The sequence below is a fragment of the Amphiura filiformis genome, chromosome 4 (assembly GCF_039555335.1).
Source record: "Amphiura filiformis chromosome 4, Afil_fr2py, whole genome shotgun sequence".
Lineage (NCBI taxonomy): Eukaryota > Metazoa > Echinodermata > Ophiuroidea > Amphilepidida > Amphiuridae > Amphiura > Amphiura filiformis.
Window position 1 is genome coordinate 83,301,371 of NC_092631.1, and position 18,016 is coordinate 83,319,386.

At 40.8% G+C, this 18,016-nt stretch overlaps 1 protein-coding gene across 3 annotated transcripts in view; it reads left to right on the forward strand.

Annotated features, from left to right (window-relative positions):
- The window catches only part of LOC140151529 (nucleolar protein 11-like), a 47,910-nt gene that overhangs the window by 29,136 nt on the left and 758 nt on the right, over positions 1–18,016 (forward strand). The window contains exons 1-3 of one of the 3 annotated variants that reach the window (XM_072173899.1): positions 6,471–6,613; positions 14,798–14,911; positions 17,343–17,621. In XM_072173899.1, coding sequence (XP_072030000.1) covers positions 6,476–6,613; positions 14,798–14,911; positions 17,343–17,621 — 531 coding nt within the window. In that variant the 5' untranslated portion in view covers positions 6,471–6,475. Of the gene's footprint in view, positions 1–6,470; positions 6,614–8,002; positions 8,395–14,797; positions 14,912–17,342; positions 17,622–18,016 lie in introns of those variants that run through there. The other 2 variants (XM_072173900.1, XM_072173901.1) reach the window with 2 other exon arrangements.

Sequence of the window (18,016 nt, forward strand, 5' to 3'; positions counted from 1 at the left end):
GCGCGATGGCACGTCAAAATGCGTCAAAACGCCTGAAGCGCGTCAAAAATATAAGGCGTCGTCATTTTATACGCGAAAAGTGCGTCAAAATGCGTCACGATGACCTTGATAACGCCGGACGCAAGTCAAAGATATAAGGTGTCGGCATTTTATACGCAAGTCGTCAAATTATCTTGATGTCGCGTCAAAATGCGTACGATGACCTTGAAAGCGCCTGACGCGCGTCAAAGATATCATGATGTCGCGGCAAAATGCGTACGTTGACCTTGAAAAATGCGTCAAAACGCCCGACGTGCGTCAAAAATATAAGGCGTTCGTCATTTTATACGCGAGTGCGTCAAATTATCATGATGTCGCGTCAAAATGCGTACGATGACCTTGAAAAATAAGTCAAAACGCCTGACGCGCGTCAAAGATATAAGGTGTGCGTCAAATTATCTTGATGTCGCGTCAAAATGCGTACGATGAAAATATAAAGGCGTGCGTCATTTTATAAGCGAAAAGCGTCCAAAATGCGTCGATGACCTTGAAAACGCCTGACGCAAGTCAAAGATATAAGGTGTGCGTCATTTTATACGCAAGTGCGTCAAATTATCATGATGTCGCGTCAAAATGAGTACGATGACCTTGAAAACGCCTGACGCAAGTCAAAGATATAAGGTGTGCGTCATTTTATACGCAAGTGCGTCAAATTATCTTGATGTCGCGTCAAAATGCGTACGATGACCTTGAAAAATAAGTCAAAACGCCTGACGCGCGTCAAAGATATAAGGTGTGCGTCATTTTATACGCAAGTGCTGATGTCGCGTCAAAATGCGTACAATGACCTTGAAAAATGCGTCAAAACGCCTGAAGCGCGTCAAAAATATAAGGCGTGCGTCATTTTATAAGCGAGTGCGTCAAAATGCGTACGATGATCTTGAAAACGTCTGACGCGTCAAAGATATAAGGTGTCGTCATTTTATACGCAAGTCGTCAAATTATCTTGATGTCGCGTCAAAATGCGTCAAAACGCCTGACACGCGCGCAAGTGCGTCAAATTATCTTAATGTCGCGTCAAAATGCGTACGATGACCTTGATAACGCCTGACGCGTCAAAGATATAAGGTGTAAGGTCATTTTATACGCAAGTCGTCAAATTATCTTGATGTCGTGTCAAAATGCGTCAAAATGCGTACGATGACCTTGAAAAATGCGTCATTTTATACGTCAAAACGTCGGACGCGCGTCAAAAATATAAGGCGTGCGTCATTTTCAAAATGCGTACGATGACCTTAAAAACGCCTGACGCACGTCAAAGATATAAGGTGTGCGTCATTTTATACGCAAGTGCGGCAAATTATCATGATGTCGCGTCAAAATGCGTACGATGACCTTGAAAAATGCGTCAAAACGCCTGAAGCGCGTCAAAAATATAAGGCGTGCGTCATTTTATACGCGAGTGCGTCAAAATGCGTACGATGACCTTGATAACGCCGGACGCAAGTCAAAGATATAAGGTGTCGTCATTTTATACGCAAGTCGTCAAATTATCTTGATGTCGCGTCAAAATGCGTACGATGACCTTGAAAGCGCCTGACGCGCGTCAAAGATATCATGATGTCGCGTCAAAATGCGTACGTTGACCTTGAAAAATGCGTCAAAACGCCTGACGTGCGTCAAAAATATAAGGCGTTCGTCATTTTATACGCGAGTGCGTCAAAATGCGTACGAGAGGTGTTTACCCCCTCTCTGTCTTTCTTTTCCAGACTCTTGGCATCATTAACAGTAGAGCAAGTACATCTCTAGGTAAGCAAAAAACATGATAAACATATGAAATATTGATACAAAATTTAGTTCAACATACGTAAAATGTAAGTTGGGGTAGGTTGTTACATGGGGTAACCTTGTTACAGTGTAACAACTATCCCCATAGGGAGTTTTGCACACATACGGTAAGCCAGTATAACACATCCCTGAGGTAAAATTACAGGTCAAGACTCGGGGATAGGCCTATATTAAGTGACCTACACATAGGCCTACTATAACAAGCTAGCATTATGTACCGGTACCTCCAGTTGTTAGAGCTAGTACAATATTACAGTTTTGTCAGAAAGTTACTAGGAAAGGACACAAAAAGTTTTTTGACTTAACTTTTTAGTAGAATAATGGAGAAGCTCGCGATTGGCAGTATACCCCAGTCATGCCAGTGTAGGATGTCAGTTAGCCTGCCCTCTCTTATTCCAGCTTGGCACACTGAGAGGTGTAACAAATTCCCCGTGTAACTTCCATCCCCGGTCTCCCCTAAATTATCCTTATTTACCTCCCTGTAGGCCTAAGTCAAAAAATGGAGCAAAATTCTATATCATGTCCCAAATTTACAATACAAATTTACTATAGGCCCGGGGGGGCACTTCAATTTGAAATGGATATAGGTGTAGGGCTGGCGCTTTCGCACGAAGGGGCATTCGATGAGAGCAACATGTAAAAAATATGGGGTCATTGGGTGAGAGCATGATTTTTGGCATTCGGTCAGAGCAAAATGTAAAAAATATGGGGTCATAGGGTGAGAACCATGATGCACTTATGGTCCATGGCAAGCCCGATTCGACCTTTGTGGCATTAAACCCAGTTAACAGGAAATTAATCCAGTAAATCGATTCAATAAAGCAAATAAGCTCATGCATTCGATCACTAACGGCAACCAGCTTCGGTCGATTACCCCAGCTGCAGCGTGTGTAAACTCTAATTTGCATAGAGGCTGTACGTGAAATTATTGATTGGCTCCAAACAAAGGATTTGAACCGGTGCACGTAATCATGGCGCAGTGCAGTCCATTCAATCAAATGTTGTCATCAACCTATTTGATCGCAGTGCATTGTTATGTGTGTGAGACGAACTGTCGCGGTTGATTGCAATCAAACAAACGATGTCTTATGTATCTCTAGACACTGACGCAACTCTGATCCCCGCGTTTATACTACCTGGTGTGAACATCATCAAGGACATTGATACTCAAAAGCCCTTGAAGTCGTGCAAGAAAGCCATCTCTAAGACCACCACCGACACTTCTGTTGCCAAATGGAATGACAAGCTCCAAACTCTGTCAGTACAGTCCAAGTGCCTGGAAGCTGTTGAACTTGAGAGTGACAATAAGCTATGGAGGAAGATCATGACCATTTTACCACCTGGTCAACTATCTTTTGTGCTCCGTGCATCATCAGACACATTACCAACAGAGGTGAACCTTCGTAGGTGGAAGATCCAAACTTCAGCTGTTTGCTGCCTCTGTAGTCAACCCAATCCAACAACTTTTCATGTTCTGAATGGCTGCCAGGAAGCACTTCAACAGGGTAGATTCACCTGGAGACATGACTGTGTCTTGTCATCAATTGTTCAATTCTTGAAAGACAATGTCCAAGATGGCAGCACAATATATGCTGACATCCCTGGCTTCCAAGCAACTAGTAACCCTCCTTCCACGGTTCCTCCTGACATTTCGTTAACCTCGGCAAGACCGGACATTGTGGTCATCAATCGCAATAAGAATCGTGTGACTCTGGGAGAACTAACTGTTCCCCACAACTCTAAGCAAAGTATGTGCAATGCCAAGGACAGAAAAGCAAACAAGCCAAACTATCTGACTCTTATCCAAGAACTGGGTGAACAGTTTGATAATGTGCAATATTTGACCATTGAAGTTGGATCTCTTGGTCATACAATCCAAAGTGACTTCCATGCTAGTCTGAAGTATCTGTGTAATGCCAATGTCTCCAAGCAGTCTCTGAGAGTCATCATGCAAGATGTTTGCAAAACCGCCATCACCTGCTCGCAGTCAATGTTCAGTAGGCGCAAGTTGTCTGTCTGGTCTTCTCCACCTCTCTCCTTCTATTCCCATGGCAAGTTTACCTCTCGGGTTTACAACCCTCCATAATCATGTGTGCCTGATGGCTCCCAGAGACTAGTTGCCAAGGACAGAAAAGCAAACAAGCCAAACTATCTGACTCTTATCCAAGAACTGGGTGAACAGTTTGATAATGTGCAATATTTGACCATTGAAGTTGGATCTCTTGGTCATACAATCCAAAGTGACTTCCATGCTAGTCTGAAGTATCTGTGTAATGCCAATGTCTCCAAGCAGTCTCTGAGAGTCATCATGCAAGATGTTTGCAAAACCGCCATCACCTGCTCGCAGTCAATGTTCAGTAGGCGCAAGTTGTCTGTCTGGTCTTCTCCACCTCTCTCCTTCTATTCCCATGGCAAGTTTACCTCTCTGGTTTACAACCCTCCATAATCATGTGTGCCTGATGGCTCCCAGAGACTAGTTGCTTCATCCAACTGACTTGATTCAAATGTGACTTTTCCAATGTTGTATACTTGTATTTATTTATGATGTGCAATACGACCATGATTTTATGCATTTGCTTTGTTATGCAGTTATAGGAGTGTGTGCATGCAAGTGTGTAGATTTGTGTTGTGAATGAGTGTAGTCAGGAGCAGGAGTGTGTATGTGCAAGGGAGTAGATGAAGCATTAGTGGGTCGAGTATGTAAGTGTGGGTAGGGGTGTGTTTGGGTAGATGCTGAAGAATGAGTTTTCACCATTGGTTTTGGGAATTTATTAACCTTTTGCTTTCTTAAATTTTAAAGTTTCCTTGCCTTGCCCCCTGCTGGACAGGGTAAGCAAGTTGTCCTAGGTTTAATATCTCTGTTGTGTAATTAATATTTTTATTCTTGTGTATTTCATGTATTTTTGATGTTTCGCAAATGTTAATAAATGCGGTTTGATATATATTGTTCCGTGATGAAAATCGTGATGTTTTATTTAATCACTCTCGAAAAATGTATTTCTTTTGTAGGCCTATTACTTTGTTTTGTGATGAAAATCGTGATGTTTTATTTCATCACGCTTTAAAACAAACGATTTCTTATGTATTACTTTGTTTCGTGATGAAAACCGTGATGTTTTATTTCATCATCACGCTCTAAAACAAACGATTTCTTGTGCATTATATTTGTTTTGTGATGAAAATCGTGATGTTTTATTTCATCACGCTCTAAACAATAATTATAGTTACATGCATTTCAAGAAAAAAATCTTATTAAAACGGTAGGCCCTATGTTGTTTAGAAAAAATGTAGAAAGTGATGATGATGATGATGTCGATGATGATGATAGCTGATGATGATGATGATGATGATGATGATGATGATGATGATGATGATGTCTCCAAAAGTGTCCCGGTTTTTTTTCTTGCCCTAAATCGTGCGTATCTATTAATAAGGCACTTCAATAATCAATAATCAGTCCCGTGACGGCCTCCACTAACTAGCTACTAACTTGGGTTATGGGCCCTGATTTTCATGTTCACTGTCACTTACTCATCAGCGAAGTACGACCCTTTGTCAATTACCTACAGTACCAAATTTCGGCATACTATTTAAAAAACTCATCATGATGATCGAACAGAGAGTACTTTAAATGTAGCTTGTACCGTTTTCGTGTGGCATTCTTCAGAAGTGAGCGGTCCGTTTACCAAAATTTTCGGTCAAATCTCCATTCAATTAACACGGGATCCTCACTCACTGTTTTACCAAAGTACGAATATTTCTGAACATCTAACCTAGCTGTAATTTTAGGTCATGTTAGAGAGCTTTAGAGAAATATATTTGCTAGAAGTTTTTGAGAGTACTTTTAATATTGGCCGGTTATTTTTCACACATTGACGTTAACTAGGCAAATGCCTATCCTTTTAACGTGGCACGATTTGTAGAGGTCACAGCTCAATGGTGAGAGCACTGTGTATTGTGTATAGGAAAACGGACAGTAGGCCTAACTGCAGTATGCATGACCTTTTTTTTAAATGGAATCTTTGGGTGAGAACCAAAACAGCCCCACAAAAACCTCGAAAATCGAATTTCTAGTTCTAAATGGCTTCACATTTCTTTATTTTTTTCAAAATAAGTGACAAAATCAGTGATAAATGAAAGTTGCTGTTCAAATTGAACTTGTAGGCCTAAGGGTCTTAATCTTTGGGTGACATATCAAATGGAAAAATATGGGGTCTTCGGGTGACAGAGCGCGGAACGAGTATGTGTTCGTAAAAAAATATGGGGTCTTTGGGTGACAGCGATGCTGAAAAAGGGGGTCTTAACAGCCCTACATACGCGTCACCTCCAAAGTTGGAGTGCCCCCCCGGGCTATAGGCCTACTGAAATAACAGAATATTAATATTGGACAGTTTGTTGCATCTTGATGATTGGATAGCCGGACTAAAAAATAGGGGATCATTGGGTATGACTTAAAAAAAAGGAGTCATCGGGTACATTCGGGACCTATTGACAGGCACATACCGTCACTTCAAAAGTTGAGTGCCCCCCCCCCCCCGGGGGTAAAGGCCCTAAAGTTACACGCAGCAGAATTTCGAAGCGCAGTGTTGAAGTATCGAGTAGCGTTTACCGCCCATCACCATCATCGAATTGTAATTTGTAAACAAAAATGGCGAAGATCAGTGGTGGATTCACGTGTTTGTCGGAAACAAACTGTATAATAACAGGGATGTGTTGCGTGAATCGAGTAAATGACAAATCTAGTGCATTGATAATTACAACGCAAAAGTCAGTGATAAACGTTAAGGTGAGTTGAGAGATGAAAATATCAGAAAAATAACGCTAAAGTTGTACATGCTTCAAATTCGGCAACCTTGCATCATCATGGCATGCTTGTCCATGTGTCCATGGTCATGGATGTGTGTCCTATCAGCCAGGCCCAGTGAGTCAGCAACGGGCTCATCACGTCTAAAAGCGGGTCAGTCTTTTTCTAAAGAATGGTTGCACATGCAAATTGGTTTCGTATTGCATTGTTATTGCAGTTGGGGTCAATGCTATTGCTAGGGGGGCTAGACTCGCTGAGTCTCATGGACGCCGTTCCTATGTCCATCAGACTCGTATTTCCCATTTTGGATGTCAATGGGAAATACACACTTAACGATTTGCGCCGTTAGAAACTTGAAAAAAAATCTTTAAAATTTTATCAATGTACAATGATAAAAGTGGTACCAACCTTATTGTGCTTGCTAATTTAAGACTCGGTTGAAACAAAATTAAGGATCGAATGCATTTTAGTGTCCAAAAAGGCAAAATTATCGAAATCGGCACCCTTGCGAAGGGTTCAGAATTCGAATCGGGAACGAAAATATCCGATCTTTGCGATCAAAAACACAAAATTACAACTTTAAACATACTATTGGCAAAAGACATTATTACCAAACAATATAGAATAGAAAATTTGACATCATTTTCTCAAAATATTGAAGAAATTTGCTCACTAGACATCGAAAAAGTACGCAATCCAATTCCCGTTCAAACGTGTGAGAAACTGAAAGTGCATAATCCCGACTAGGGGGGGCGGGGGTGGGGGCCACTGTAGTGGTGAAGGGGGTATCAGGCGCGTCCGTAAATTCACGTAAAAAGGGTATTTTTTCAGACAAGGGTACATGTACGTTACGTGCGTAACGTGAATAGGGTATCAAATTCATGTAAAATTTGTGTAAAAGGGTATGTTTTGGAGGTCTTACGTGCTTAGTAGTTTTGCCAAGTCTTCCATTCTTGAAAAGTGAAAGAAAACTCTGTCTTCTCCCTACTTCAATGCTATGCCCCAATTTCAAAAGCCATCCTTCAGCCATGTCAGCTGTCCGCGATGACAGATCCCTACTGGCCCAGCTAGCATACTCATGTACTAAGAAGTAAACACGAGGTCCCCGGACAAGGTCACAACCTGGCCAGAACATACAACCAATCAGCATACGCTTATATGTCTTTTTCTTAAACTGTGGAGTCAAGGAAAAATATAAGAGGCTTTCCGATTGGCTTAACCTCTTTAAACTCATCAGTATCCATGATAGTCTTGATGGCTTCCAGCCCAGAAAATTTGGTTAAGATCTGAACATGATCAAAAGGAGCAACACTGCAACCACAAACTTCTACATGTAAGTTTGTAAACAAGCTGGGTGAACAAACTTTCGACATGTGTGAAATTTTATCGGCCGATTGAATAATTTGGAACTATTTGCTGGCTTTCCTTTATCGATGAGTTTCAGGATTTTTGGTTGGATTTACCACCAAATCCAGCATGATAATTAATGCTCTCTAGGATGTTTTAAATGGAGACGAAATTAGGAAATAGATCAAGCGAGACTGGCCGTGCCAACTTCATGTGTGGTTTTCAATCGCCATGGTCGTCATTTACGTTGGACTTGCAGTTCAAAATTCTCTTGGAAATGTGGAGAATTCGGTACATCCCAATCCCAAAAAATAAATTCTAATATTCCAATCCAAAGGGTTGAACCTATGATCCAAAAAGGGGAATTATTGGCACAAAAATCTTGAAATAATTGGACATACTGCATGACCTGTGAGGTAAGCTTAAACATGTTTCTTGAACCAGACTCTGGCTATGCAGAGCCGCCGGCATTTTTTTTACTATCATACACATAGATCATCTTAAAAAAGCTCCTGAAGGCAGCAACTTAGGGTTAAAAGCACATGTTTCTGTGTGTTTACTTGTTTAGGGTTAATAATTGCATCAATTACTTGTTTAGGGTTGGGGAAAAGACATCTACTTGTTTAGGGTAGCAAATCGTGCTACTTATACTTGTTTAGGGGTACAAATTTCAGTCTCAGAAATACTTGTTTAGGGTGCTTTTTGAGAGTCCACGGACACGCCTGATACCCCCCTTCACCACTACAGTGGCCCCCCCGGGGGTGGGGGGGGGGGTAAGAACACAAGCGGCTAGGGTAGGCATGTTCACAAAATTTTCAAGTAGGATATTTCACATCGAAATTATTTTGTTTAAAAAGGTGATTATTTAACTTAAAAAATGAGGGGTCAACCATGTCTGTAGGTCAAAACATGGACGTACTAAATCAAAAATTAGCGAAGTTATTTTATGGGCAAATGTCTGTTTTTAAAAAACTGCACTTTTCTGCGACCATCATTGACAATGCCTTAAAATGACTTACTGTACAAAAAAAGCATGTAATGCATCATTTTTCACCACGGCGATCCATTTTACACAAAGGCGATTTTATTTTATGAAATCTAACTTTCACTGCATGCTGACTTCTATACATGTATCAAGGATAAAGTACCGGCACGTTTTAGACTACGTCATCAAGTTTCTGGTGTCCAAATTTCAAATTTTTGTATTTCCCTACCGTATGGGGATTACACAGTTAAGCCATTGACTGTGAGCTACTGTGGTCCAAACTTTTTGGATTGAATGTCGCCCTCTATAATAAGGAATGTGGACATGTCTAGCTAGGGGACGCAGGGGTAACCGACAATGGTTATTCAATTGTCCACCGAAGTTAAGCCCATCACCAATAACAGAGAAGATGAGGCAATTCAAAATATATAGATCGATCTGCACGGGCGCGACAGAGGATTCGAAATTGACCAAGTTTATACACGTAGGCTACACATGATAAATCTGCATTGTTAAGGGGGTACTACACCCCTGCCCAATTTTGTACCTATTTTTGCATTTTTCTCAAAAATGATAGCATATTGGGGACAAGTAAGATATGTATTATAGGGGCAAGGACTACAACTACCGGTACTGCACTGAAAATTTTATTTCAGCACAGACAACAGTTGTGGAGTTACAGTCAAAAAAATATATATCTAATCAAAAACCAATATCTAATCAATAAATCAATAACTACTTTGAGTTGCTGAATTTTCAGTACAGAAGTTGTAGTCCTTGCCCCTATACCGTAATTTCTGGAATATAAGCCGCGGCTTATACGTTATTTTTGGAGCCGCCGAAAGTCAGTGCGGCTTATACGGTGATGCTGCTTATACAGCAACGTTTGAAGAAGAAAAAAATACAACGGGAGAGAAAAAAATCTCCGGCTCGGCCGCTGGTGAGTGAGGCAATCGACAAATCGTTCAAAGTCAAGGAACATCGTTTACTGTAATCCTCTTAAGCCGTTTCATTCTCGATGGACTGTTTGGTTATTACTGAGGATGGCATTAATTGCTTCAGCATACTTCATGATGTGGCTTGAAATGATGTGTTCCAAGATTTTGCTGACAACAACAGTTAATAATACTGGGCGTTAGTTTGCAGCCTCTCCTCTCTTGCTTTTTTAAATACTGGGGTGACATTAGCCTGCTTCCACAATGCAGGGACTCTACCAGTGTTGACAGATACTTGAAAGATGTCAGTTAACTATGGCGCAATATCCACAGCCATCAACTTCAAGAACCAGGGGGGTATCTTGTCAGGTCCTTGCGCTTTTGCACCATTCAGGTCTTCCAGCTGTTTCAGAACTGCCTCATTGGAAATGATCAGCGGAGAGATAGGTTCATAATGACAATCACCTAGATCGGGTACGGTAACGTGTCTGTACTCTCGGTCATAAAAACGCTGGCAAATTGTTGGTTCAAGATTTCCGCTTTAATAGCAATACTGTCCGTGATCAATTCGCCATTATGATGTAAGTCGGCAACACCATTGTCTTCTTTACGCAAGTTCTTAATGTAGCCCTTTTATTTCAAAGGAGTCAACCGGACAGTTACTCAAGAACTCTATAAAGCTTTGAATTTGCACACGATAGTTACGCATTCAATGCTAAAGTGTGTTACTACAATGTATTGTTTTTCGGTCGGACAGCGGTGCAATTTTTTGCACCGGAGGTTTTTATTCTGTTCAGGTGGTACTACACCCCTGCCCTGGCCAATTTTGTGCCTATTTTTGCATTTTTCTCAAAAATTATAGCGCATTGGTGACAAGTAAGATATTATAGGGCAAGGACTACAATTACTGCGCTGGAAATTTTATTTTAGCACAGACAACACTAATTACACACAGGGCTAACTTGCTCAATCAAAAGTTGAGACTCACACACACAGCTCCATTCAGATATCACACCACCAAATCAGAGTCCCATAGAGATATGTGCTAAATTTGCCTTAAGGGCTGGGGTATGAGCGTTTGGACAGTATTTATTTTGGGACATTAGAGCACATCAGACATATCGAATTGCATTCTGAATACGAAGAATGTCATTCTGATATCAAATAATTTTGATTTTTTGAAATTAGCAATTTAATACACATTTTATGGCCAATCATTAAAAATTGATATTTTTGATATTTACCAGTACTTGAAGTAAACTTTATAAATCTGATGATTTATACTTAAAGTGTATGTAGGTGGGATGAAAAGCCGACGATCAATTGAAAATTTTGACCTTTAAGATTGAAGATATGGATTTTTTTTCCCCAAAACGCCAAAAAAAATTAGGTCTTTTGGGAAAAAAATCCATATCTTCAATATGAAATGTCAAAATTTTCAATTGACCGTCGGCTTTTCCTTCCTGCTACATACACTTTAAGAATATATCATTAGATTTATATAATTTACTGAGGACTGTTATATATCAAAATTTGAAAAATATCAAATTTTTATAATTTGTCATAAAATTTGTATTATATTGTGATTTTCAAAAATGAAAATTATTTGATATCAGAAAGACATGCTTCAGATTCAGAATGCAATTGATAGGTCTGAGGTGCTCTCATGTCCCACAAAAAATACTGTCGAAAATGCAATAAACGCTCATTTTAGATCCCTTAAGAAAACATCATTTTTTCTTCACAGGAGTGACTCAGTTTTAAGCGACAGCTATGATGATTGAAATCAGCCCTTGCCTGATCCCTCTGAAGGGGAAAAAAATATAGGTTGACCATCATTACTTTTTACGACTGGCCCTCAAGTCTACAATGTCCGGAATTGCCTATTTTACAGACAAAACCATGCCAGTGTTTTTGTAAAGAAAAGGCTGCTTAAAATCATTAAAAGTTATTTGATCTCTCCCATCTGTGGTACACTTGCTGGAATTAATATTACTAATCATGATCAATCCAAATTTGGCTAAAATTATGCAAATTCCTGCTCATTTTAATGCTTAAATTGAGAATGCATGGGTTTTTCTGTTAGTGAAATTATGTGCTTAAATGTGTTTATTCCACCACATTAATTTTTGCGATCAAAATTTCTGCAATTAGAAAGTGCTAAACTACAGCATGGGGACACATGTAACCCTTTACACATGTAGCACGTAACCTCATAGTCTGAATCAAGTCTTTTAAAAAATAATCAAGAGTGTTTTGATGTACTTCACTGAGCAGGTGCTTTTCAATACATTGGCAATGGAAATTTCCATTCACTGAACTGTTACAGGCATGTGTTACCATGGTTACAGGGAGGAGCTCCTGAGCTTGTTTTAGGTCTATATGTTTGGTAATTGGCCAATCAGATGAGGACATGTTGTCATTTTAACCTTGGCATTTACAGTGGCGTGGAGGGGGGGGGGCTGGGGGCACCAAATTGACCAATTCAGCATCGATTCTGCACCGGGCATATGGGTATAGCGCCCAAAAAAGTTGCTCAAATAACACATCAGCAAATTGTTAGCATGGTTAATTTGCAAACTTTTTTTCTGAAGATACTAGGTACCGTACCGTAAGTCATTAAAATTAATTTCGGTAAACTGAAACCTCACAAAGAATTTTTTTAAGCATTCGAATTAAAATTGGGGATGATTGAGCAACTGAAGTAGTTATGCACCTGTCACTTGTATGATGCACTCGTACTGTACAACCCTGGGAAAGGTGTGTCCTGGGTGGGTCATTTACTGTACAACCCTGGGAAAGGTGTGTCCTGGGTGGGTCATTTACTGTACAACCCTGGGAAAGGTGTGTCCTGGGTGGGTCATTTACTGTACAACCCTGGGAAAGGTGTGTCCTGGGTGGGTCATTTACTGTACAACCCTGGGAAAGGTGTGTCCTGGGTGGGTCATTTACTGTACAACCCTGGGAAAGGTGTGTCCTGGGTGGGTCATTTACTGTACAACCCTGGGAAAGGTGTGTCCTGGGTGGGTCATTTACTGTACAACCCTGGGAAAGGTGTGTCCTGGGTGGGTCATTTACTGTACAACCCTGGGAAAGGTGTGTCCTGGGTGGGTCATTTACTGTACAACCCTGGGAAAGGTGTGTCCTGGGTGGGTCATTTACTGTACAACCCTGGGAAAGGTGTGTCCTGGGTGGGTCATTTACTGTACAACCCTGGGAAAGGTGTGTCCTGGGTGGGTCATTTACTGTACAACCCTGGGAAAGGTGTGTCCTGGGTGGGTCATTTACTGTACAACCCTGGGAAAGGTGTGTCCTGGGTGGGTCATTTACTGTACAACCCTGGGAAAGGTGTGTCCTGGGAGGGTCATTTACTGTACAACCCTGGGAAAGGTGTGTCCTGGGTGGGTCATTTACTGTACAACCCTGGGAAAGGTGTGTCCTGGGTGGGTCATTTACTGTACAACCCTGGGAAAGGTGTGTCCTGGGTGGGTCATTTACTGTACAACCCTGGGAAAGGTGTGTCCTGGGTGGGTCATTTACTGTACAACCCTGGGAAAGGTGTGTTCTGGGTGGGTCATTTACTGTACAACCCTGGGAAAGGTGTGTCCTGGGTGGATCATTTACTGTACAACCCTGGGAAAGGTGTGTCCTGGGTGGGTCATTTACTGTACAACCCTGGGAAAGGTGTGTCCTGGGTGGGTCATTTACTGTACAACCCTGGGAAAGGTGTGTCCTGGGTGGATCATTTACTGTACAACCCTGGGAAAGGTGTGTCCTGGGTGGATCATTTACTGTACAACCCTGGGAAAGGTGTGTCCTGGGTGGGTCATTTACTGTACAACCCTGGGAAAGGTGTGTCCTGGGTGGGTCATTTACTGTACAACCCTGGGAAAGGTGTGTCCTGGGTGGGTCATTTACTGTACAACCCTGGGAAAGGTGTGTCCTGGGTGGGTCATTTACTGTACAACCCTGGGAAAGGTGTGTCCTGGGTGGGTCATTTACTGTACAACCCTGGGAAAGGTGTGTCCTGGGTGGGTCATTTACTGTACAACCCTGGGAAAGGTGTGTCCTGGGTGGGTCATTTACTGTACAACCCTGGGAAAGGTGTGTCCTGGGTGGGTGGGTCATTTACTATTCAAATTGTTGACAGAGAGTCAAGGAAGCCACTGGTCGTGCACAACATTTAAAGAAATGGTTGCATCAATGTCAGTCACTTTACCTGGGTGTGTCAAATGTCCATCATCAGTGGTTTCGCTAGCTTTCAAGCAACATATCAAAACTCGAAAGTACAATGAGCCCATGATTAGCCATCCATATTGCTTTATAAATCACTAGTCAAAATTAAGTTTCATCTTCCTTTAAAAAAATCCCCATTACCCCTCCCCCCCCAAAAAAAATACATTTGGGTATCGGCATGCGGGAACTAGGGTAATTGAAAATTTGCTATTTTTTAGGTCAGCAAAAGTCATTTTTCAAATTCAACTTTGTCTCTAATTTATCCTCCCGCTTTCTACAACAAATCTATTATGCCCTAGTCCTTACTGTATACCGAATACAAAGTTCGTTTTTCAAAACCAATAAAATACTGTTTTTCACTGACCTGACAGTTTCGAGTGTCTTGGGCGACACTCTTCTTCAGCGTGATCTATGTCCACACACCTCCGGCGAATTTCGCCTGTAGAGGGTGCACTGCTCATGGAGATGATTGGGTCATAGATGTGACTTAGAAAATGGGCCCCCTTGTCTCTGTTCATGACTTGCGGGGATTTCTTCCTTATCCAGATGGATTCCATAATTCTTGTTGATCTTGCGTCACCTTCCATATATTCGTATATTTTACCACTCATTTGTACTTCAGCCTTCACTATCATGCTATTAAATGTAATTTTCTATCTGTAGGAATCCGAGACCAAACCATGTAATATTTGGACCAGCAAACCCAATCAACATTTCAGCTGTGCAGCCATCAGTGATATCTCAACACACCAATATGCCGCCTGTATTAACAACAAGGTATGTTCAAATCATGTTTGTATAAAAGGTGCATGCAAAGTTAGGGGGAAAATAAATGTATAACACTACTCTTCCTGTATGTATCTCAGATACAACATGTACATTTATAAGCATTGAGTGCATCTGACAAGCATATGATATTGTAAACTATGCATGACTCGAAAAACTGAAACCAATCGTCGAGCAATGCAATGTTGTTACTAAGCAGTTGTGAAGGTGGGAACTTCTGTGAAATAGGCACACACATTGATACAATGTCAGATTCATACACATGTGTCTGAGAAGTCACTAATAGGAATAGTAATGTGGTACATTTACAATGTATTTTTGTGGGAATGCTCATTGTTTGTTTATGAATCATGAGTCCTAAATAAACACCTTGCATACTTGCATACCAGTACTTCAAATAATTACAGATTGTTTTTACAAAACAAAAATATTTGTGATGGTAAAAACTCACCAACTTACGTTTCATCCATCTTGTTCAGTCAGATTTCTTCAGAGTTGTGAAGCTCTGCTACTGTATGACCTGGTGTCCTTGCGGAGCTTTGTAGCAGAGGGTTGTAGAGATTGCTCAATAAGTCAACTTATATTTGAAACAGGTAGACAATCTGGCATTAGACTGTCTGAACATAAAAAGGACGTGGACAGAGCTTGTTCTAGAAAATGCACCAGATCGTAACGCAAAGTTTCTGGTTTTGGTTGTAAAAAATTAATTTTAGTGATTTCCCCATTGAGCCACACAGTAAAGCCATTTTTGGACCGTACATGCACATTCCACTTCCCTATGGACGAATAGCGCCACCAATAGTGTGAGATGTGATCCTGCCTATCCTGGGGGGGCAAGAACGGTAAAGGCTTCACGTCCACGTGAATTGAGTTTCAAAAGTGACAAGGCGGTAAAGGTAGCGTGTTCTCTTGTTATCCTAGACAGATTATATAGATTATATTGACCATCGTTTCAGCTGTTCATTCCTTTCCTCCTGATCCATATGGATTCCTTTATCCATCGCTTGATGCATACCTCCTCCCTATCAATAACTCTTGACTCCTCCCAGTTAATTAAATGATTGCTTCTTGCTGCATGGTCAGCAACAGCTGACTTATTTTGTTCGCTCTCAGAAACTTTGCGTTCTGATCTGGTGTATTTTCTAGAACAAGCTCTGTCCACATCCTTTTTATGTTCAGACAGTCTAATACCAGATTGTCTACCTGTTTCACATAAAAGTTGACTTATTGAGCAATCTCTACAACCCTCTGCTACAAAGCGCCGCAAGGACTGGCAACACCAGGTCATACAGTAGCAGAGCTTCACAACTCTGAAGAAATCCAACTGAATAAGACGGATGAAACGTCAGTTGAGTTTTTACCATTTTTACCAGCTCTAAAATTGATGTGAATGTATGGAGAATTTTATTTGTTGTAGCATGATACTACACTTCAATCAATCAATCAAATTTATTTCCATCAAAATTAAATCATACAAATAACAAAACATGATAAAACACGATAGAGGAGACACAACTAGAAGTAGAAGCCTGTAAAATGTTGTGCCCCCTGAAACACTTAAAAGAAGGGCCTAAATATATAAACACAGATACACAAAATTTAAAAAAAATACAATATACCAAACCTGAAGGAAAAAAAATACACTTAATTTCTCACCTCACACTCAACTTATGTAAAAAGTGAGAAATTCTGTGTAACAAGTACAAGCATTCCTTTTATTAGCTGATTATTAGGATAAGCTTAGCAAGTTTCAAGTTATTTCTGTACAATGCTGGAAATTATTTGCAATACAGTGCACATAGTAGCATACTTTTTACTCTTTTACTCAAGCAGGTTGGAATAAAATCATAATCATAGTAACAATTCAAACAAGATGTTAATATTTGAACTATAAAAAGTATAATCTAGTCAACTGGACTACCTGGATGAATGATAATCTTCATAAACACAGCCACAGGGCCGTTCTTAGGGATTTTACCGCCCCAGGCAAAGCCTCTCCCTGCCACCCCCACCAAAGCATACCAAAAAAGTGTTAAGGTTTTTTCTTTTTTCCTTCTGTTTTTTCACCGCCCATTTTCATCTTCTTTTTCTCTGCCCCATTTCTTCTTTCTTTTTTCCGACCCGTGTTTTCTTTCCTTTTCTCTGCCCTGTTTCTTTTCTTTTTCTCATATCTCCCTTTTCCTTTTCTGCCTTGTTTCTCTTTTCGCCCCTTTTTATTTTTCCTCCCATTTTTCTTTTTGTCCGCCCTCATTTTTTCTTCCCTTTTCTTTCTCCATTCCCGGTTTTTCTTTTTTCACCTTTTTTTTTGCGCCCCTCTGCGTTTGCCGCCCTAGGCGACCATCTTACCTGGCCTAATGGTCAGAACGGTCCTGCATAAACATGTTCAAACAAGATGCAAATATTCTTTTCTTACCTATTTTAGCTTGTCATATGGGATGATTCAGTGCCAGATATTACCAAGGTGAAGCCATTAGTAACCATGGGAACCATCCAGCGACTGTACCCTCTTGACGCAGATGGTGGCTGTGTGATGTTGTATTCAAATGGAGCAGTCTATACAACAAAGATGGAGCAACTATTGGAGTCTGTCACAGAGGAGCAGCAAGGGTTGCTGAAACCAGGTGAAGTCATTATGGACAGCCATGTGTGGACCAGCGATGGGGAAGGAATGTATGTTGTTTGTCTGGTGGAACACACAAAGGTGAGACATACCTATCTGGAGTAAGACTGCAGGGCTCAAAATAACTGAAGACACTGAAATCAATTACTTTCCTCTACTTTCCTGTTTATGGCAGTCCTTCACTATAGCTGAAATAATAGTTTCTCGATCATGAGAGTATGAATGTACTGCGTGCACTGCGTAATGTCGCAATTTTAGTGGAATGACACAATAGCGCGATCGATTGTGCACGCACAGGAAATGCAGCACTACCCAAAGCGTGTGTGGTATAGCGTTATGCGCCGACGCAATTGTCATTATGCCTATTGAGCTCTCATGATCGAGAATTTATTATTTTAGCTATAAATGAACATTTTGCCTTGGTACCCACTGCCCAATCAAAATAAGTTGACTTATTTGGGTGTACTGTAATATAA